Raw genomic sequence first — 22,595 nt, 5'->3', positions numbered from 1 at the left:
ACCGCATCTTTCTTGAGGCTGAAAAGCATTCACAGCGTAGTACTGGCCACGTTTTCCATCCAGGCGGCCCGGGTTCGATCCCTGTCAGTTCGTGATGAAATTTGTGGTGGGCGAAACTTACGTTGCGGAGGGTTTTCTCGGGGTACTTCCCTTTCCCTGTATCATTCCACCAACACTCTCCACCTCCCTCTCATTTCATTTATCATCTGCAATAAAAGTATGCTGGGGTGAAGTCCTGGGGGTAGTACGGATTTCCGATGCCGATATAGAAAGGGTTTTTGATGCTCCGGGCCCCTGGAGCTTATCAGGCTACTCGTATGCGGACGGGACCTGGTTCTATCAGGAGCTGAGGCAGGATGGCTCACCTGTCAATCGAATTCACGAATAGCACTCAGGCTACCTGTTAGACTTGGACAATGAGCGTATTCCGAATCTCAGCGCTGAGCAATCTGATGACATCACGGTGTTCCGAATTTCAACGATGACGTCACTGATGCTCCACCGGTGTCGCACCGGTTCCATCAGTTTGCAGAGGTGGTAGCAGTTTCCATCAGCCTCCATTAGTGAATCTGATTGGTTCTTGTATAGGGCGGGAATTAGCAGACGAATAACATCGTGCACTGTTGTGTCATGGCGGTGTGTTCTGCTGTATTGTTTGTAATGAGCACAACGTAAAAACAGTATGTTAATGGCTTATGAGCGAACATGTCAACGGACCAGTTATTACTACCGGTTCAAGAAATAAATTGTTTATGCTCTCTTTTCTTTGAACGAGATGATAATACGGAAATTTCGCAAAATCTTGCTAGCGTAGCACAATAACTTGTACATCTGCCATGATAGTCATTGAACCTTCCAGCAGTTTTGTTCCTATTCCGCTGCAGCGTGCCGTCATTGATGTCCACCGGTCCGGTGAGATTCGGAATACGCTGAATCATTGCATAATATATAGGGCGCATAGGTCAAAGCGTGCCCAAATGTACGCCCGCCCGGGTCGAGCCCTCGTAAAGCCAGCCAGTCGGTGTTGACCACCCTTTCACATTCTAGTTCCGAGATCATGAAAGCAAAGAGCTCTACCTTCATGCCTCCCAGGAGCTTTAATGGCGTCTGAAAGGAAAACTTTTACCCATCATATTCGTATAAACAGGTATTAAGGTATAGAATAAGAATTTAAATTAAAAGAATCGAAAAGATATATGCGCAAATTTAATTGTGTGTTATTTAAATATAGCTTACAATACAGTTTAATACGCTTCCTTTCCAATGTGTATTGAGAAAAGAATTTATCTTTCCTAATGGAAATACAAATTTCTCATCCAGCGATAATGTAGCAAATGATCATTGGTGAGATGACAAGTACGCCATTTTCGGTCTTTCATATCCCCACCACGCGTCCTATCTTCAATTAACTCGAACACTGGAGGAGCTGATTCTGTCTCAGTTTGCTTGGGAAGCTCTTGGTAAGTACTTTTACTTACTAATAGTGTCGGAGTACCGCAGTGTTTAGTAGTTTATATTAGGGATAGGTATTAATGTATAATGAGGGTTGTTTGTTCAGAATAACTCCCTAACATTTTCTATTTTGAGGAGAGTCGATTTACGTAGTCCTAGTAAGTTTTCGGGTTGGTTTAGCAGACCATACATAGAAACCTGTTGCACATCTTGTTCATATTTAAAGGAATTTAAATTTTGTAGTTTTTTTAACATCGGGAAAATTATTAAATCACTGAAATGCAATTTAAATTTCTTTTGGTATTGGTGTCTGTTACTTACAAAGAACATTTTCAACGATAAATCAACATGCATCGCTTGTTTTTATTAAAAATACGGATTATTTGCCTTAAAGTAAATACTGCTCAATTTAATATTAGTGTTTTGGGGATCTATTACGAACATTAGCAAGGTTTTTTTTTTCTAAAGGGACTTGTAGGTTTCGAATGAATGTAAGTACATGGAATTTGTTACAAAAAAAAACTTCATGAATTATTGTGATTTACCGAAGTACGTATATTTCCGTGCAGGGATTCTGCATTATCATATACGACATCGGAAGTGGAATCCGTGTGGTTTGGTGGATAAAGCGTGAGCACGTAGAGCTGAAAACCAGGACTCGAATCCTGGTGTCTGAGAGAATTTTTCTCCGCTCCGCCCAACCATTTTATGAATTATACCTTTCTAGATTGGTAGCCTATATGAAATAGTTTCCTTAATCCGTAATAAATTCAATATCAGTGAAAAGAATTTTGAATATTCTCTTCTTCCAGTCTGTCGCGATATTTTTAAGTTATTAAACCATTAGAAAATTACCAAATATTTGAGTTACCTTGTAAGACGTTTTAGGAAATAGTTTTTTTTTTTCATTCTGCATAGCTGCCTAAATCTGAGGAAACGAAATTTTCCCAAGGAGGCTTTATTCGAATTTTCAGATCGTTTCATAGCTGTAGCCATTTCCGCGTGTTCTGTCCGTGTTGCTAATGACGAGAGGAGTGTGGAGAAGTCATCGGTCTGTATCCGTGAAGTGCAGGCGTGTTCACTGTCATCGTTTATCATCCACAACTCATTCATGTTTTTTTAAAATAGTTAGTCACCGGTCGGTGCGGTACTTCGGTGCTATTTATTCAGTACATAAGAGAATACAATTTTACATTAGAGAATTTAGCTGGCTACATGGGATCATTGAATTGAACCCGAGGCCAAGAAAGAGAACGAAGAAGAAGAAGAGTGTGGAGCTTGATTCATACCGTACCTCTCCCTTTTCTGACGTACCAGTGTTGATTCATTAAATGCCTTTACGTTCTTTCTGTAACATCTTTTTTTACCTCTGTATACTATAACCGTTAACTGTAATCAGTCTTCATTGAATATTGGAAAAAAGATTATCGCTTTTCCTCCCACATAAGTTCTATAGTAAACTTAATTTTTCTGTTATTTTGACTGAGGGAGGTTCGAAAAGCAAGTTTCTTTCAAATTCATTGTATTGCTGTTTTTGAAATCTTGGCACTGGATTTTTTCTGACAAGTTTATTAGGATATTAGTTGTCAAATTCTCAAACGAGAAAAAAGAAAAATAAGGCAAAACTGTTGAAGTTTAACAATTTCAAAGATATTGTATCTGAAATCTCGATCGCGGAGAGGGAAAATCAATTAAAGGAACCGTAGTAGTTCGTTCGGTTATGCACATTATCAAAACATGTCCATACTCGTTCCATACATATCTATAAAATTTATTCTGGTAGAGTAATAAATAGAATAGTTACATAACTGAATGTGTATGCGGAATGTAAAGTATTTTTTAAATATATAGGCCTATAAACTATTAACTTAGTGAAAAGGAATGGCAGGGAAACTAATAGTAACTGTTACGTATAATATGAACCAACCGTACAAAGCAAATCTCATTTTCATGAGCCTGCAAGAATTCATTAAAACTTACCTAAGTGACTAAATAAAAATTAAACATGCCTGCAGTAATTGTCGTACATTAAGTCTGTTGGCTCTTTCTCGGTATTTTTAATGGCTAAAACTAAATAGGCAAAATACACCACCATATTATCCTGTTCGTATGTAGAACTCTTGAATTTCATACAGGGAGTAGGGTTGATTTTCATATTTATTACAGTAAATTCAAGCGTCCTATACTCTATTCGACCTAATTCTTTTAGCATGGTTCTGCACATAATCCTGTATTAAACCCGTAGAACTGGCATGTCAACTGTTCTCAAGTTTGCTCGAGCTAAATTAGAAATTCAGTCTGTTGTATTTCAGATAATTAATTTCGTTCTATATAATAAATTATTAAATTGTTGAAGTTTTAAAATTACTGAAAACAAAGCGATTGAGATGGATAAATTTCAGGTAACTATCGAAGATTTTAGAATAAAGTATTCGAAATTGTATACTAAAAAATATTGTATTTCTAGAACTGGAAATAAATAGGAGAGATCTTAAACACGGGGAGTTACGAAAAACGTGTGATCTTCACGAACTAATAATCAAACACGAAATGTGATGTAAAATATCTAACTTCATAAATGAAGACTCGTGAACTCTACGGAATATAAAGATAACGAATCTCGTGTTACATTAAATATTTGCAATTAGTCTCTGAACTATTTGGGATAACTGGATAAGTCATTTGTAAAATCATATGGGCGATCTCAAAACTGCGTATTTAACATAAATCAGTTGTGCTATGTCATTACGTCTAATATTTCGGAGCTACGTACAATCGCAGTTATCAAGGATTGAGAAATTCATCCATTGCGCCAGTTACAAACTTTAATCCGGAAGAGTGGGTACTAAGAGCTTATCCTCTTCCTTATAATTTCTAATGGGACAGATATTTGACTCCGAAAATCGCATCGCTTCTCGTAACTTGTAGAATTTTTTAGAAAGTATAAACCTGAAGTGCTCAGTAGTTATTTGGGGCGCACTTCACAAGAGGGGCAGCGGTATTTCCTCTGAGGTTAGTACCCAGTTTAGGTGTGTGTGTATTAATCGAAAATTAGGGGCTAGTAAATATTGAGACTAAGACGTATGTTTACATTTTTTCGATTAATACACACACACAAGCTACCTAAACCGGGCTCTAACCTTAGGGGGAAATGCCGCTGCTCCTGTTCGGAAGCGCGCCCGCTATTTGAATGGCTGTCTAGTGTCTTAGGAAGACCAGGCACTTATTCAACGGAGCTGTTAACTTTTCAATACGGCTCTTCAAATCTGAGGACAATTTTTTGTAGCTAAAAAATCGAACTCTTATATATTAATAAATCAAAATAGATAATGGATGATGTGCATTAGTTGAGTCCATAAATTATTTAAAACAATTGAATAGAAGAGTAGACATACGTTGGTTCAATATTTGAATAGCTTAATATCAAAGGCGGACATCTGACCTTCAGATCGAAAATTAGATAATGTGGATTCTCGTACATTTTTTCATGCTCTTTTCAGTTATGGTGAACTATATGCAAACTCTAACACTACAATTTATAAAAATAAATTGTTAAAATATTTCAAAGAACACTGTGAAACAAAAAAGTGCCTCTAAATCAAAACTATGGAGACGACAATGTCAGTCTTTGATATTAAACTACTCTTTAATGAATAGCATAAAATGCAGAAAATGAATTAGTATTACCTACAATTTTAGCTCTAGAGTACTAAAATATTTGTGAATTGGTGCTTTTCAACGAAAACTTCATGTTCAAATGATATTCTTGGCTATTTTCACATCTGATTAAACCCTTTGAGTAGAATACTTTAGGAAGATGGGGTGAATGCTTGCATTTTCTGTTCCAGAATTTCATAATGGACTGCAGCATGAAGTTCGCATCTCTGGTGTGCTGCGTTATGCTGTGTCCAGGTCTGGCCACTGCAATGAAATGCAAGTCTGACTACTTCAAACCCATGACCCTTGGGTTCAGCAGACACTATGCTACTGGAGAATTAGCTGCACAGGTACCACAATTCTTAAAATTCTAGTTTTACCACAGTCTAGTATATACAGTCGCGAAGCTCAATACGTAGTAAATATGCAAACATTAGATAGTTGCTCATCACTAGGATCGCTAATATCGCCTCATTACAGGCAATGCAAAATAGTACCGTCACAGTCTATTGTTTCTAGCACCCTCAAAACTCAAGCTTCGTGACTGTATATTATAGTAGACTGGTTTTACCTAGAAAATTCTTTCATTTTACATTCTCTTCGTTAAGGTGATACAAAATAAATATTAGGTCTAAGCCCGTTGGAAGTTGATCACTAGAGTTATCCTCTCAAGTATAGAATATCATAATACTGATTATTCAGATTACTTTTCATGAAAAGTAGCATGTCCGTCCATATTAAAGTCGAACAATGGGAAATGAACTTGCTCAATGCAAAAAGATTCAAACGTAGCAATGAATACCGCGGAAGGAAGTCGTACCTGATAGCCTATGAATGCAGTTGTCTCTTACGAGGAAATATTTCTAATCAAATTAAAACCTTTGACATATTGACGGACCAGTTTGAAATACTCAAAATACAAAGTTTTGAGAACTGCATTTTAAAGTTATATATGCAGTGAAAAATCAAATTGTTTTAATCGGAACTTGTAATAGGCTATACAGTGAAACTTCCCAATAGCGGACACCGCCGGGGAAAAATTAAATGTTCCTTATTGAGAAGTGTCCGCTATTTAGAAAATAGTATGTATACAGTACATTAAAATTTCTCATACATATTCAACACTATATTTTATAGTACAGTACAGTAGACAGTGAGATTTTTTACAGTATTCATCCAAAGAGAAATCGTACCAGTAAATGTTTTGTAAATGAAGTAAACATCAGTCACTGCACCACTTCATCTTACACAAAGAAATCTAGAATTGTATTCTCAGTGTATGATTTTAAAATAACATTCTTGTTTTTCAAAATAGCACTAACCCGAGTTTTTCCCACATTAAACTTTGTGGCCAGCTCACAAATACTTAATTTCTCCTTCTCATTATGCTTTACAATATCCACTTTCTCTTTTAGTGACAAACGTTTACGTTTTTGTGACATTTTTAATGTGACTGTACTTCCAAACACTCCACTTGACAAACTAAAAGTACGGACTGCTCACGTACAGCATCACGACTAACAACTGTGGTGCTCACATTCAATAAAGTACAAGAACCTTCAAATGCACGATAATGATTGTTGCAAAGAATTCCGTTAGAATTCCATTTAATTTACAACAGTCTATTTTTTTTTCTTTCACGCTGTCCGTTATTTGGAAGTTTTAATTGTTGTTGGGAGATGCATTTCAGTGTCCGCGTCAGTTATTGAGAATGTCCGCTATTTGGAAGAATTTTATCATAAGGGCCAATGTTATTTTGTATGTATTTATTTACACTGCAAGTGGGCAAGCACCCGGTGGCAGTGGTATATACAATATTAACAATACACAATAAAATGATAAGCAATACACAATAAAATTTACAATACACAATACAATTTTACAACACATATACAATTTTATACACAATACAATAAGAATACACAATAAAATTTAACACAATAATAATAAAACATAAATAAAATACTTAATTTTACAATACAACCTACATAATTATGTATAGGTCCTACATAAGTTTCAATAGTCTTTCACTTTACTCACATCTCATTCCCTGTAGTGGCACTATGACGCATTGCACTGACACTTTAGCACACACTTCACTGACACTCTGTAACACATTTCACTGACACTATAGAACACAGTTCATTGACGCTATAAATTATCACTGATCGGAACTGTTCACTGCACTGTAAAACCATAACTTCACTGACTCACCTCGCTTCACTGATACAACAGTTCAAATAAGTCAAATAATTACATCCTTATGCATACTTATAAACAGAACTACATTTAAACTAAATATTTCTAGTCTAAGGCCCTCTTACACACTACTTTTTAAATAATTTAAAATTCAAACCAAGGAAGTAAAATCTTCAGGCTAGATAAATACATGTCACCTTAAAAAATTAAATGTTGAATGTCACCTTAATTTTAATTTTCACTTTATACACAACTTTTTAAATTATTCTTGAATCTCCTTAAGGACAGCCCTCAAAGACCGCTGCAGGTAGGTCATTCCAATCATTTATAGTTCTATTTAAAAATGAGAATTTACGTGCATCCGTTTTGTTTCCTACATTTGATTTTAAAATCGTGATCGTTCCTACCATAGTACGTTGGCTTTTCTAACCGAGCCGTTATGTCTACCCATGCTTTCTGACCTAGATGTGCTCTATACAATGATTTTGCAGGGGAATTTTAAAAGTCCGCTACTGGGAAGTGTCCGTTAAGGGAAGTTTCACTGAATTACTTTTTGTCATTAAATGCACGGTTAATTAGAAAGTTAAGTTAGAAACTCGTGATGCAGATGCAAGAGGTCAACGAACTCAGTGTCTCGGTAGGCGAACTGTTCTCTGCCTAGACGTTGCCACTTGCGAGCATCGTGTAGTGGCTTGAAATTGGAGATTTTTTAAAATTAAATTTACACGAAAACCGTCCAAACTATTGAAATAGGCCTACACCAGATGGATAAATTATTTTTTATTAGATCTCCTATCGATATGGACAAAAATCACGATCCTATTCGCAATAGTTATAGAATAAGAGATTGTTAAACATTTGGGGAAAAACCTTTTCTGAAAAAACTATGAACTTTCCACCAATGACAGATTTTTGCTACATGCAACATAAGCTATTCGCTCTGACCTGAAAATCTGCAAGGCTATTTCACTTCCATCATGTATTATATAATTTGTAACCACAAAATATGGCACAGTTCATGTAAAATAAACATATTGCCTGTTAAGAATTTTGTTGTGAATAAATCATAGATTGCAGTTACGTTAGTTTCACATTAAGCCCTCGAATCGTTTTTCAGTTTAGAAAAGTTATAAATTTTGGATTTTAAATGGAAATGTGCAAGTGTTAAAATTGATAAACTTTTATATATTAGAAAATGAATATTAAAAGAAATTAAATCGATTTTCAGCGAAATTGAACGCAAGATGTTAAATTGAGGATATTGTTTTCCTTTACATTGTTGCCACACATGAAAAGAATTGTAATGTACTTTCTCGGATTAATTGGCATGAATTACACTACAGTAGTTTTAAATGATTTATTCCTAAAATAGCCTTTCATTGTGATTTCGTGATTTTCGAGTTCAGATTCTACAGATTTTAAGGAACAATAAAATTTTTTTAGCAAGGCTTCTTCCGGGAGGGAAGTAAAGTTGGGAACCACGTATTATAGGTTTACGGTACGTAGGCCTCCAGAAAAGTATTATAGTGCTCTTCTCGCCCACGTTTAATACAGACTGGTGAATCATCTCTATAGCTGAAAGCGTCAAATTGATAAATCTGAAAGAACAGTGACAAAGTGTACAGTATAGTCTATGCAGAGAAATTGCTATAAATCTAAACTAAATGAGAAGATAAAATGTGCAAAACATCTGCTCGATTTTATTGTCTACTTGTAGAATGCTACTAGTCCGTAGCGTTGCCAGTGTGAAGAATATTTCTACAAAAAATAAAATTGGAATGAATGGTGAAACTTGAGATTTTCTGAGCATTTACAATGTAAAGTCTTTGGTACGAAGGTAGGAAACTTGTTCGCTTCTTCCTTGCATAAGTACGAGTAATTCCTCTAACACAGTGATCGCCAAAAGCTGTGCCGCGACACATGCCCCTGTCTCCACTCAAGCGTAGCCATGACATATCCCCACCCTCTGTTTACAGCTATCACTTCGATAAAAGCAAGACATTTATCAGCAGCGGACGTACACATGTAATGTTACAAGTGTGTAGGATAATATGTTTCGATGTCTTTTCGAAAACAGTAAGTAAAAACTTAATTTTAAGGAGCATGGAAGGAAAAGTATTTTGTGCAGATGGCAAAAATGATACACTAAAATTTGTTGTAAAATTTTAAATGAAGTGTAAAAGAACAATGTACGTTGTAATTATTTTTCTTGTTATGAAGACTACCACACCCTTACCTGTAACTTGAGTAATAAACTAACAATAAAACGTATCGGCTTCTATGTCTTAATCGGAGTAAAATACATGAGGTTTTTTTGGACGTATGTAGTGTAATTTGAATATTTTATTAATAAATAAACAATAAAAAATATCGGCTTCTGTGTCTTAATCGGAGTAAAATACTTAAACGTTTTTTTGAAGTATGTAGTGTAATTTAAAACTTCGTGACCAGCCTGGTACGTTTTTTTAATTTCAAATATCTGCTGATGTAAAGTACACGCTCTTTCTATGGTAAATAAGAAAATACATTTATTTTATTTTATTAATAATACAAAAATAATGAATAGGAGGATACAAAATTAACATGGAAAAAAGTGTGTATAGTTAATAAGTAGAAGAATATTATATTGGTTTCGTTTTTCGGTCAGTCAGTCTCTGCACTGTTATTCACTGCATTACCTGAGGAGATACCCACTCCACCCCTCTCCTTGCGATAGTGGTGTGCGGGTTGCATTTCTATTACGTCACAATTTCGTGGTGTTTGGTAACACAGCGGTCACCAGCATAATGCACTCTCGGGCTGGCGTCTCTCACCCGCAGCACCAGCGTGCACCCGTGGCTGCTGGCGGGTATGCTTTCTTTTGCACGGCGGTGCATATTGCGACTCCCTCCTTACCCTTTACCCAGTTCAGCAGAATACTGAAGACCACTGCTCTAACCACTGAAGATTCCTTTTCTATCAATGTTGAGAAATTTGGAAGGTATTAATGGTAAAATCTTTAACAGGTGACCCTTGATTACGGAGGTCATAAGCGCCTGTCTCCATTTGCATTTGCTGATGATGTGATGCGGCTGACCTTCACATGCCTGGATGGAGTTCCTGAGGAGCTGATGTCGGAAGTGCCAGGTACAGGTTTCAAGTAAAACTTGCGTAACTGTAGTGAAAGGTTAATTTGTCTTATCGTCGTGAAAATTCAGACGTCGGTAACAGCGTTGACTGCAGCATCGATTAAGTAATTTCTTTCACGAACTTTATTGTTAGATGACCATATTTCTAGGACGTTGTGTGTGCAGATTTAGTTCAATAGTTATAATTTTATTTAGTGGCGTCAGCGTTGCCAACTCTACGGCTTGACTGGATAGCATAATTGGTTCCAAATTATTGTATTTTCATTGGGGATCGTACACATGTAAAAATAGGCCTATTTGAATTTTCTTACCTAAACCCCCTTCACTGTGTTTTATTTAAACGGTTTCTTAATTTTTGTAAGGAAATTGTCCTTTAGAATTGTAACTCAACATTCAAAAATGTTTGTGACAATTAAGCAAAAATTCACATCTAATTACCATTTGGTAAAATTAGATAGATAGATGGATTTATTGAGTAATATTATACATACAGATGTTATATTATCGTGATTTTCTCTAAAATCCAGTGCACGGATCTTCTGACCGTACGTGCTTTGTACCTAAATAAAGTCCAATCCCCTCACCTATGATTATATCCAACCACTTCTCTAAAAGAACACGCATATTAAAATGAAAGTGGCACAACAAAACACATTATATAATATATCCTAGCCTAAAGCAGACACAAAAGTATATAATTGGGTAGATACAATTATCTCCGTCAGTTCGTATCACAAACTTCCACAGCTGCACTTCTAATGTCTCGCCTTCAAGAGAAACAATCCAGTCTTTTGTTCGTATTCTCCATTCCCCATGAGGCCAAGACATACAAGCGAACTCCTATTCTGACTTAGCATCGAGGGTGGTAGATATTTTCTCCGTACTTGTTCCAATTCGACACTGTAATAAAATGTCTAAGAGTCTTTTTCTCTGCAAAGGGGACAAAGGCGCTCTCCTTCGTTGACAATTCCATCCCCCAATTTTAGCCACGCTAAACCTGCTCTGCTGTCTTTATTACAAGCATTTATGTAGTCACACCTCCCCCAGTTAAGCATGAGATCTGATTGTAAATGTGAGGACTTTTCCGAACATTGGAGCTCAATCTCTTGCCTCTCGATATCAATTAATCGCATCTTCAATTAAGTATGCCATGTATTAAATATTCTAAATATTGTTTTAAGTAAACTCGTTCTATATAAATTTATGAATTATTAAGAGAGTCGTTAATTTTTTGTATATTTTTGAGTTGACTCTAGAGGATTGAATTGTTAAAAATTAAATATGGACGCACAAAATTATATATTAAAACATATGCTTATTTTGGGAGAGGCTAAAAATTCAAGGCATCTTCTTCGGGAGGACCTGCAACAGCAGGAGCAGAAGAACCATAACCTACATCTAGCGCTTTCAGTTTGATCATCGCGCACAACAAATCTTTACATAAATTTGGGGAGAGTTTACCATAATTTCTTAAACAATTTTGTTTATATTTTATATTTATGTATGTTCGATGTAGATTTTTGGGAGTAGGGCGCACTAAGACGACCATCACTATTTTCTGATTCCATTGCCACTTTTTCATGTCGATACTTATCACAATGACATCTGATTTCTTATTGTCACGCACTACCACAAAAGACTTCCGTGCTCCGTTGTATGTTTTCTGCGTATGTTTTTCTGTTGTGGTATTCCCAAAATATTATGACCAACTTTTTACATGCTTACGTGAAAATTGTTTAGATTATTGAGAGGATTGGAGAAATCATTTCTCAGATGTTTGGAAATAAACAAAAGAACTTTGTCATAGTCATTTTTAATAGCCACAAGTAATGGATTTCTTAACGCTTACTATAATGTTTAGTCTACCAAAATCAAGCAGTCTCCTGGACGTGGAGATATCAGAGCATTGTTTATGCCTTATAGGAATCTGTGTTGCTCCAATCGATTGTGCCGCACTCATAACGCAGAAGTGCTATACGCAGAAACCGCTTTATGTGGAATGTTATACTGCAGATATGTAAAAATAAAATTTTAAATGTCGTAAATGGTAAAAAGTAAAATTCTCTCTTTTTGACACGTTTTTCCTCTTTTCCGACAGGATCGTAAATTTTGCATACTGTCAGTGTGTTGGATTATACGATCGTACGATACCAATTTATCGCACTTGTACGATCCAGATCATACTGTTTGCAGCACTGAGTGGAGTTAGCTAATCAGAATTGGTAGGGAATCCCTTAAGCACTTTTTAAGGACTTTAAATTTCGAAATAGCAATGCATCGAGCTATTAAACTATCTTCCTTCAGTTACTATCGTTCAGAGTTCCTGTGATGAAGTTTCATAATCTTGCACCGTTTAATGTACAGTCTTGGAGAAAAGACGAGCAAAACACATGAAGTAGAAAATATTACTTTTGAGAAAAGGGCATTTTGAAAGCTCTTAACAAAACCGAATCCTCAAAATATTTTCAGTAAGTTCTTTCTCTTTGTGTATTTAATTTTCCAATTCTAAGTTTATACACTCACATTATAATATATAGGCCATACCTTTTTCTTAAAGTGATATTTCTGACTTAATGTGCTTTCCTTGTAAACAGACGATATCTTGTAGGCTATTTATTTAGTATTAGTAGTATTTATTTATTTAACCTGGTAGAGATAAGGCCATCAGGCCTTCTCTGCCCCTCTACCAGGGAACTACTACTAGGTGAGGTAATTTTTCTAGGCGGATAAAAAATTTTACTTAAATGGAATAGTTTTTTTTCTAACAATTAAGTTTCCTTCATTTTTGCTTCAAGCTAATTACATTTTAAAGCAGTCATTATTTTATCAACAGTAATCTCACTAGAGGTTTTGATTTTATCGACGATCTAGAGAAAATCAAAATTCGAGTGGGATTTAATTGACTATTACACTATTAGAAGAAAGTATATAAAGATTAGAAGTAATAAAGTACTCCAATAAAATATTAATTGGCTTACGAAAATAAAACTGTCTTCAAATGTATTATTGTACCATCTCAACATTACGCTAGATGGCAGTAGTGTTTTGTTTTCTTGTTACCGGTATCAGTTGTGCCAACTATGGAATTGAACTGTGGACTGTTACTAGTCAAGAAGGCTTTGTTGATTGTTTCATTTTTATTAAAACATTTGCATTACACTTTAATCATCCGGATCCCAATAATCAACGTCACTTGACAGATAATTTTCAATAAATCTTAGTATTAAATAATCTCTGATACGTGACTATCCATAATATCATATAGCAGAAGCTATAACAAACAACCTAAATAATATAAATAAGTGTTAGAAAAGTTTTAATTAGGGATGATGAAATAAACAAGAAACGTTTTAATTAACGATGATGAAATAAAAATAAACATGAATAATTTTAAAAGAAACAATTATTGAAAGTACAATTTTCAAATTTGAATGTTTTAATGGTTGGTGGTTCAGTTGATGTTATATTGGACGTGTGCGTAAAAGAAGTGAACTCGTTGATGTACACGGTGTATCCCTCAACTTATTTAGGATTTCCGAATGGTGCTCTTCATATATGACCAGTGATCTTTATTAATGTCCACACCTGTGGAGTAACGGTTAGCACGTCTGGCCGCGAAACCAGGTGGCCCGGGTTCGATTCCCGATCGGGGCAAGTTACCTGGTTGAGGTTTTTTCCGGCGTTTTCCCTCAACCCAATACGAGCAAATGCTGGGTTACTTTCGGTGCTGGACCCCGGACTCATTTCACCGGCATTATCACCTTCATTTCATTCTGACGCTAAATAACCTAGATGTTGATAAAGCGTCGTAAAAATAACCCAATAAAAAAAATAAAATCTTTATTAATTCTTGTTCTTGAATGCCAATGCGAGTCATATTTGAAAGTGCTGTGGATCGACTGGAGTGGTTTTTAATTTTGTTTTTTGACATCCAGACCAGTGCAGTTTGAAATGTTGGCAAACAAAGAAACAAATGCTGGGGACGCGATAAAATTGTGCAATAAGCAGCCATGATTGGTTGAAAGACGTCCTTTCGTACCGTTTAATTGGTCGAAAGTAGTGTGACGTAATAAAAGTGTAATAGTCATTAAAATATAATAACGTAATGGAGAGAAATTTTAGAATATGGGTTCTTAGAATTGGTATTACTAAATATCTTTTAATGCGTTTAGTGCAGGAACTATTTTCTTACGGAAGAGAAACTCTAAGACGAGCACCAGTCTAGATTGGACTTACCACTACTTACGAGTGATTAAGGTCCGAACGATTGCTTTGTGTTCGTGACTATTATGACGTTCTCTCATTTAAGCCATGTAGGTTCAAGGATCCTTTCAAGGCTCACCAGTGCTCTTCACCTTTCCGATATAATCTTAGTACAGATCTTTTATTATTTACTGTGCCGGTGAGTGGCCGTTAAATTTCAAGTGACTTGTCTTGTTCGTGGGCGTCAGAACATTAAAAACTAGATAAATTAATGGAATAAAATTACTTTCTTCGTATTTACACCGAAGTATCAAGTCAAATCTACTTAATTTCACCAGTTTTTTTAAAGAAAAATAGTACCTTATGTTTTGGTTGGACTAGTATGTATATATCAGTAGCGAAGACTTCATATACATTTGATCTTAATTTTTAGCGCTGTAGTAAGACTTGATATATTTTCCATTTAAACAGAATTTAAAGTTAAGAAAATGTGAAATTGTCTTGGTTGTATACTGACGTAAATAAATGGATTAAGTCCAAAGTAAGATGCTTAATAATTACAAAGATGTTCTTGACATGAGATTTTCGTAATAAGTGTTGCAGGTGTCTAAATTGAACGTCTATTCGTAAAATTTGAATGGTAATACAGTACTAATAGTAGAAGTAAAGCATGAGGTAATCGTTAATCGTAGAACTTCTATTTCTGATGTCCTACTTTAAGTTACATATGGGCTAGTTTTAAGTTAAATCTAAACTTGCGTCATTTCTTTTCATAGTTTAAATATAAATTACAATTTACTGTGTGGTCAGTAAAGTGAAGAGTGGTCTCTACAAATATCCCATTTCATAGAAGCCAGGAAAATTAATTCATGACCGTAGTTCACCCAGAAGTGATTATTCCAGATGGGCTAATCTTTCTTTCGGTAGAAAGCTTTGATTTTATTTTTCTTGGAGTGAATTCTTAGCGGAAAACCTTGTGGAAAAAAATATACATGTACATACATATATTCGTATATAAAAATATTGGTCGACTTTGTTCGATCTCGTCTATTTAGAGTGAATATAATGCAATAAAATACTCAAAAACGGTTACATTGATGTCTAGTCATAAGTTGCTAAAACAGCATTAGTCCTATTAGATTCAGGTTAGACAAAAGTTTGTGATTATATTATTACCAGTTGATTGTTCATACAGGTACGTTGTAGAAATTGACTCAAATAATCTGTTAAAAAATTTATAAAACAGTTATATTACCGGTTCTTCTATATGGCTGTGAAACTTGGACTCTCACTCTGAGAGAGGAACATAGGTTAAGGGTGTTTGAGAATAAGGTGCTTAGGAAAATATTTGGGGCTAAGCGGGATGAAGTTGCAGGAGAATGGAGAAAGTTACAAAACACAGAACTGCACGCATTGTATTCTTCACCTGACATAATTAGGCACTTGAAATCCAGACGTTTGAGATGGGCAGGGCATGTAGCACATATGGGCGAATCCAGAAATGCATATAGTGTTAGTTGGGAGACCGGAGGGAAAAAGACCTTTAGGGAGGCCGAGACGTAGATGGGAGGATAATATTAAAATGGATTTGAGGGAGGTGGGGTATGATGATAGAGACTGGCTTAATCTTGCACAGGATAGGGACCGATGGCGGGCTTATGTGAGGGCGGCAATGAACCTTCGGGTTCCTTAAAAGCCATTTGTAAGTAAGTTGTAAGTAATCTGTTAAAAAGATGTCCATGAAAATATATACGTACAGTAATTTTTTCGTGCATTCCAGTATAAGCACATTTCGTAATGATATATTTTATAATTCACCAGGAACTTCAATTTTCTTTATATTAAGTTATCCTACAAAACAGTATCCATAAATTTCTCAACAATCACTGGTTAGAAGGAGGAAATTTTCTGATAATCCCGCGTTATGACGATGGTTAGAGCAGATGGTGCTTATCTTGAGGTTTTAGGCTCTTAATTTCTGCTGATGGTTTTCTTCGGAATGAAACGAACATAAATTATCACGTAACCACATAAGTATATTTTTCTCACGATTAGTGTAAAGTGTTTTGAAAGTTCTGAAGTTTCTTGCCACTTCAGAAAAAGTTTCAGCAGTCTGGCCCCAAATGGCTTTGTAGCACTAATTTTTTTTAATGGCTGCTGCACTGGAAACATGTCAGAAGAGTTCATTTGAATTTTTCGCAGCTGAAGGTTGAGCCTGAAGTGATTAACAGATTTTCAGGAATCTGTATGAAAAGGAAGTTGTTAATGTGGAGACTAGGTGTGTAAATCACTTCAAGACAAGAGGAACGTATTGATAAACTGCGTGATGGCCCCCCTGCAAATGTAGTAAGACTTGAACGTAGTTAATTTGATACGCGAAGATCTGCGGATTGCACAGGATGACGCGAGTCTTATTTGTAATTTGTATTGTGTGCCATGCTGTTAAGATAATTGCTGATTTCTGCTAAAGAAAATCTATGAATGGTGGGTGCCTTGTAGAGTAAGAGGTTCACAGGGCTAACAGAATATGCATTTTCGCAGCGCTCCAAGAAATAGGAAGAAATGTTGTATACAGTCACATGTGTTTAATTCTGGGTGCACTATAATAAAAAAGAAATACAGCGGCAGTCCATGTAGTGGAATCAGTCTCCTAGCAAGAAAAGCAAAATTCATCAATCTGCTCAAACCTCCGATATTCTGGAACATCTACCGTGGTTTTTTTTTTGTGTGTGTATTTCATGGAAAGAGCAAACTACCCGCTACATTGACACTAATAAATTGAGAATCCAACTTGCGGAAAAGAGCAAAAGTCATATAGAATGAAACGAAGAAAGCCACTGCAAAATTTGGGAAATATTCTTTCACTTCAGCCTTCGTCCAGGCCTTTAAATTTTCATTATTTTGGACCCCTCAATGACAGCCTGCGGGAAAATTTTCAAGATCACAAACTGGAAACTTTGCGTTGATAGGTGCGTTCCCGAGAAGGTGCATTTCTTACTGACTGAATATTGAAACTGGTTCATAGACTGTGCAAATACATACAGCGCGGTGGAGATTTTAATTCTTACTGCTCAAAAATGTTTCAAAAGTATTATGTTTTTGTGCCTATACTTCAGTTTTTTTTTCTTTTAATGAATGGTTACAATATGTTAACTTTTAGGGTGAAAGCAAATGATTACACCTTCCTGAATCTTTCATCCACTAAGTATGTTTTCGAATCAAAAATATATTTCATTGCAGTCGTCAATACGGTTCTCCAACCAGGAGAATAACCGTGAAAGGAATGTGCTTACTATTGCGTCATCTATTGGAGCGAAGTAGATAAATTATATTACCGTTATGTTATTTTAAAAGCATGCGCTCTCCTGCATATGTTATTTCCTGTATGGAGGGATTAAAAGACTAAGGGCCATATTCATAGACATTCTTAGCGCAGGCTTCCGGTGGATGATCAGCGAACTAACTTTTTTTGTATTCATAAACCAGTGTTAGCGATGATATGAATCCTGTACAAGTAATCAGTCGATAGCCGGGGCTAGTTTAGCACGCTCGTAGCGCGGGCTAGCGAAATGTCTATGCATAGCACACCAGGAGATTAACTGTGATCTAATTTTGTAACTAGGGTAGTATAAGAATATGTGTATCAGTATTATCGTTTGTGCTTTGAGAGTTAGCCAATGGAGATGCGTGTACCCACGTGTGTGACCTTACGACCTCTTGTGATATAAACATTGATTCACTGCATTACCCCGCTGCGTCTAATTCCCCTGAGACTTTCTCCTGGTTGGAGTAGAGTAAAACCAGGCCACGAGCATGGTCTGCAGGAAGTTGAATGTGCTGTGACGTCATTCCAGTATTAAGTGCCAAAGTGAAATGTGCAACACAGAAGGCTCTTAATCGCATAATTCACCGCCTATCTGTGGGCTTTAAAACCTATATGAAGGGTTCACACTTCATTTGTACTGAGTATAGATTTTACGAAGGTAATCTTTCTTCGTGAATTATTTCGAGATTCCGACAATAATTCTCTTAACGGATGCAGAAAACGTCCAGTACATTTGTCTTGACTTCATGGGATTGAGACCAGTTTCAGTAGCAAGAAAATGCAGTATATTTGCGTGAGATGCTTGGTATTCAAGTGGCGCTGATGTGACTGCAATTGTAAATAAGTTGATCGATGTTCGTGTTGTATTCGCAGAGTCTTCGGAGCAGTACGAGTCTACTACTTGCGATGATCCCAGCTACGAATACGTGCCAGGTTTAGGATACTACAAGCTCCACAAAGATGCTCAAACATGGTACAAAGCGTCTAGAACATGCGATGAAGAAAATGCCTACTTGCTTATTCTGAATTCGGAAAAGGAATTCCTGGAAATTAAGAAGATATGGGATACTGCACCCGGTATTGGAGTAGCCCTACATGTTGGTATAAACGACATCGACAACGAAGGACAGTTCGTTACTGTGATGGGTAAGATTTTGTTCGAACTGTAGTGACCGCAAAGTACGGGTGCGGTGGATAAGAGCACTTGTGCATGTACTGTAACTGAATTTCGTGAAAAATGTTTCAAATTTTTATCTGGTGCTTAATTTATCTGCTCCACTACGCTTGACTACTTACGACATTTTTAAAAGTACAATGCAATTTAAGTTGCTCATATCTCCGCTAATATTATGGATTCTTGAAAATTCTGGCCTTCCCTATACAATAGATTAAGGCTACTTTGACGTGACGACCATGTGACTTGCTCTAAAACTAGTGACTTTTAAAATAAAGTTAATGAACTTCAACTTGCAATAGCTTCACGAAACTTTGACAAAACATCAGGTAAACCTTTCCATGCTGTGTATAGATAAGAACTCAACCAAATGCTTTTACAGGGTGATTCAAAATGAAGTGCCGAAACTCTTGTTTTTACATACTTCGATATAATTGTCTTGCAAACCTTCACAGCAGCTCTAAAATTAATGTAGACTAAACATCTGTTTGTATTGCTGTAGTGAGTTTTGTTCAGGCAGATTTTTAAAATTAAAAATTTTTAATTACTTAATTTTTATCAAAACATTTAAGACTTTGCTGTACTGCATATCTTTATTTAGCAAAATTATTTTTCGTTTTGTCAAGTGCTATGTTCTCAATAAACCAGTAGAAATTTAGACATAAATACAAATGTCAGAAAATTACAATTGATTAAAAGCGCATGTAAAAGTATTTGGGTATTCCTTTTTGTGCCTGTGAAATTTTGTTAGATATTTTTTCTTACAAAGATAAAGACTTATCTGAAGGTTGGTGAAAACTGCGTAAAGCTATCACAAGTGCAAATTCATTTCTTTTTAATTTTTAACATGAATTTTAGAGCTACAGTTTCATAGCAGTCACGTCCCAGCACCCTTAAATATACTTAATGTGAGCTTTGTTGACACAGTAACGAGTTAACAAAGTCCTTTAAATTGTGATAGAATCAAAATTCACTAGCTCTTCATATGAATATCTATATTCCATGAAATTGCTGTAGAGATATTTCAGAAATTCAAACACTATAAAAGATGAAGGTGAATAGATCACTTCCTTACCACGAAGAGACCACTCGACTCTGGTGCAATGTTCTCGTACGCCTGCTATGGACGGTGTGTTATCGGTGATTCCTTAGTCTTGACAGAATGAAAAATAAGGCGTAGTGTACTTGTCCAATTTAGCAAGATGTTGATAGTCCACCTTCTCGGTTAACATTTGTCTAATTACATTTCCATGAAGATGAAAGTAAAGCCGCATTTGGAAACGGGAGATGGATGAATTTTGATCATTCACTTTAAGTTAATTCAGAAAATCTAAATATGATTAGTGTACAGATACGGAATTATAAAATGGGCGGAGTCTTGGTAGCAGTTCTCTATGTAGGCAACAATCTACATAAGACTGTCCATAAGAAGCATAGTCTAGGAGCTCTTGTTTACTGCACATGTGCAATGAGTTGTATTTGGAACTTGGTAAAATTAGCTGACCCAAATTTTGTTTCTGGGTCTGTACAATTTGTTTCGTAGCATTTCACATAGAAATCTGAAGTTGCTAATTTCTTACAAAAAATTGTGGAGCGAATTTTGGGAATTTTCAAATTTTCATCCGAAATCCCTCTTAAGGATAGAATGCCTTCAGAATTCATCTGTAATGTTTCCTATCGTCCGGAATTTGTCACGAAGGGCCGTATTCATAGACATTCTTAGCGCGGGCTTCCGGTGGATGAACGGCGAACTAACGTTTTTATTATTCATAAACCAGTGTTAGCAATATGATATGAATCCTGTACAAGTAACAAATTAGAAATTTATCTTTTGAAGAGGTGGAGAAGTTCAAATATCTTGGAGCAACACCAATTATAAATGATACTCGGGAGGAAATTAAACACAGAATAAATATGGGAAATGGCTGTTATTATTCGGTTGAGAAGCTTTTATCATCCAGTCTGCTGTCAAAAAATCTGAAAGTTAGAATTTATAAAACAGTTATATTACAGATTGTTCTTTATGGTTGTGAAACTTGGACTCTCACTCTGAGAGAGGAACATAGGTTAAGGGTGTTTGAAAATAAGGTGCTTAAGAAAATATTTGGGGCTAAGAGGGATGAAGTTACAGGAGAATGGATAAAGTTACAAAACACAGAACTGCAAGCATTGTATTCTTCACCTGACATAATTAGGAACATTAAATCCAGACGTTTGAGATGGGCAGGACATGTAGCACGTATGGACGAATCCAGAAATGCATATAGAGTATTAGTTGGGAGGCCGGAGGGAAAAAGACCTTTAGGGAGGCCGAGACGTAGATGGGAAGATATTAAAATGGATTTGAGGGAGGTGGGATATGATAATAGAGAATGGATTAATCTTGCTCAGGATAGGGAACAATGGCGGGCTTGTGTGAGGGCGGCAATGAACCTTCGGGTTCCTTAAAAGCCAGTATAAGTAACCAGTCGATAGTCGGGGCTAGTTTAGCACGCTCGTAGCGCGGGCTAGCGAAATGTCTATGAATAGCAGCCGAATAGTTGTACTTGAAACTTTAGTACGAGATTCTTCTGATTAGTCTTCGAACTTTCACGGACGAAATTTTAACAAATTATCAGGCATCAAAACTCGCTGTTGCGTATTGCTATGTTTACTTTAAGCTAAAATTAACCCGAACATGAGTATAGCCGCTACGTGGTAAGGAAGTAATTTGCTCTCCCTGTATTTGAAGTTTGCAAGTTCGACACTTGCACATAGAATGAACTTTATTTTTGTCGACTGTCTCCACACAGTTTTCGGATCCAAAGGATAAAATTGCTTTGTAGAATTTAAGTTCAGTTACGTTGTTCATGCATTCAGCTTCTATTTTTGAAGTTTTGATAGGTGTTTTAATTGGTGTACCTATCCATGTCTTACAGTATATCTGAGGTGTCTTTAAAATCGAACGATACAATTTTCAGGGAACTCTATCAACACAACGGGATATGCAAGATGGTTTCCTGGTCATCCAAATAATAGGGATACTGCCAATTGCGTATCTGTTAACCGAAACGGATACCTCACTGAAGCTCTATGCTCGATTAAACGTATTTTCATCTGTGAGAAAATGATGAAGGGCCTAGACTACACAATGGGAGAAGAGTATGATCATACTTGGCATTGATAGACATATTGGCTTAGTCTGATTATAGTAAAATAGCTATAATTATTTATAAGATGTTAATTTTGTGCAATTTCAAGAAGCAAGAGAAAAACGGCGTTACTGTATTAAAATGTTGTATTGATGTAATATATTGAAATAAAAACCTTAAAATGTTACAAATTAGTATAATTTAAGATCAACCTATTTCAAGATGAGGAAAGACGGAGAATTATTAATGCAGGAAAATTTGTAGTTTTATTTTTTACACAAGATACTGATCGGAAAAATTAAGTTAAATATTAATATAATTACAGC

At 35.9% G+C, this 22,595-nt stretch overlaps 1 protein-coding gene across 1 annotated transcript; it reads left to right on the top strand.

Moving 5' to 3' along the window:
* The first annotated feature begins 1,416 nt into the window (after nucleotides 1-1,416).
* Nucleotides 1,417-22,460, top strand: LOC138695314 (hemolymph lipopolysaccharide-binding protein-like). The gene is made up of 5 exons (XM_069819740.1): nucleotides 1,417-1,460; nucleotides 5,301-5,459; nucleotides 10,314-10,434; nucleotides 18,838-19,110; nucleotides 22,099-22,460. The coding sequence occupies exons 2-5, from the start codon at nucleotides 5,310-5,312 to the stop codon at nucleotides 22,299-22,301; spliced, it is 747 nt and encodes a 248-aa protein (XP_069675841.1). The 5' UTR covers nucleotides 1,417-1,460; nucleotides 5,301-5,309; the 3' UTR covers nucleotides 22,302-22,460.
* Nucleotides 22,461-22,595: the final 135 nt, after the last annotated feature.

Source organism: Periplaneta americana, chromosome 2 (assembly GCF_040183065.1).
Source record: "Periplaneta americana isolate PAMFEO1 chromosome 2, P.americana_PAMFEO1_priV1, whole genome shotgun sequence".
Taxonomy (NCBI): Eukaryota; Metazoa; Arthropoda; class Insecta; order Blattodea; family Blattidae; genus Periplaneta; species Periplaneta americana.
This window is presented reverse-complemented; position numbering and strand designations above follow the sequence as displayed.

Excerpts from the sequence above, each read along its gene's own strand:
- LOC138695314 (XM_069819740.1), top strand. The coding sequence starts at position 5,310 with ATGGACTGCAGCATGAAGTTCGCATCTCTGGTGTGCTGCGTTATGCTG. Across the intron at positions 10,435-18,837 it reads GCTGATGTCGGAAGTGCCAG|AGTCTTCGGAGCAGTACGAG; the intron begins GTACAGGTTTCA and ends TTGTATTCGCAG. Across the intron at positions 19,111-22,098 it reads ACAGTTCGTTACTGTGATGG|GGAACTCTATCAACACAACG; the intron begins GTAAGATTTTGT and ends TACAATTTTCAG.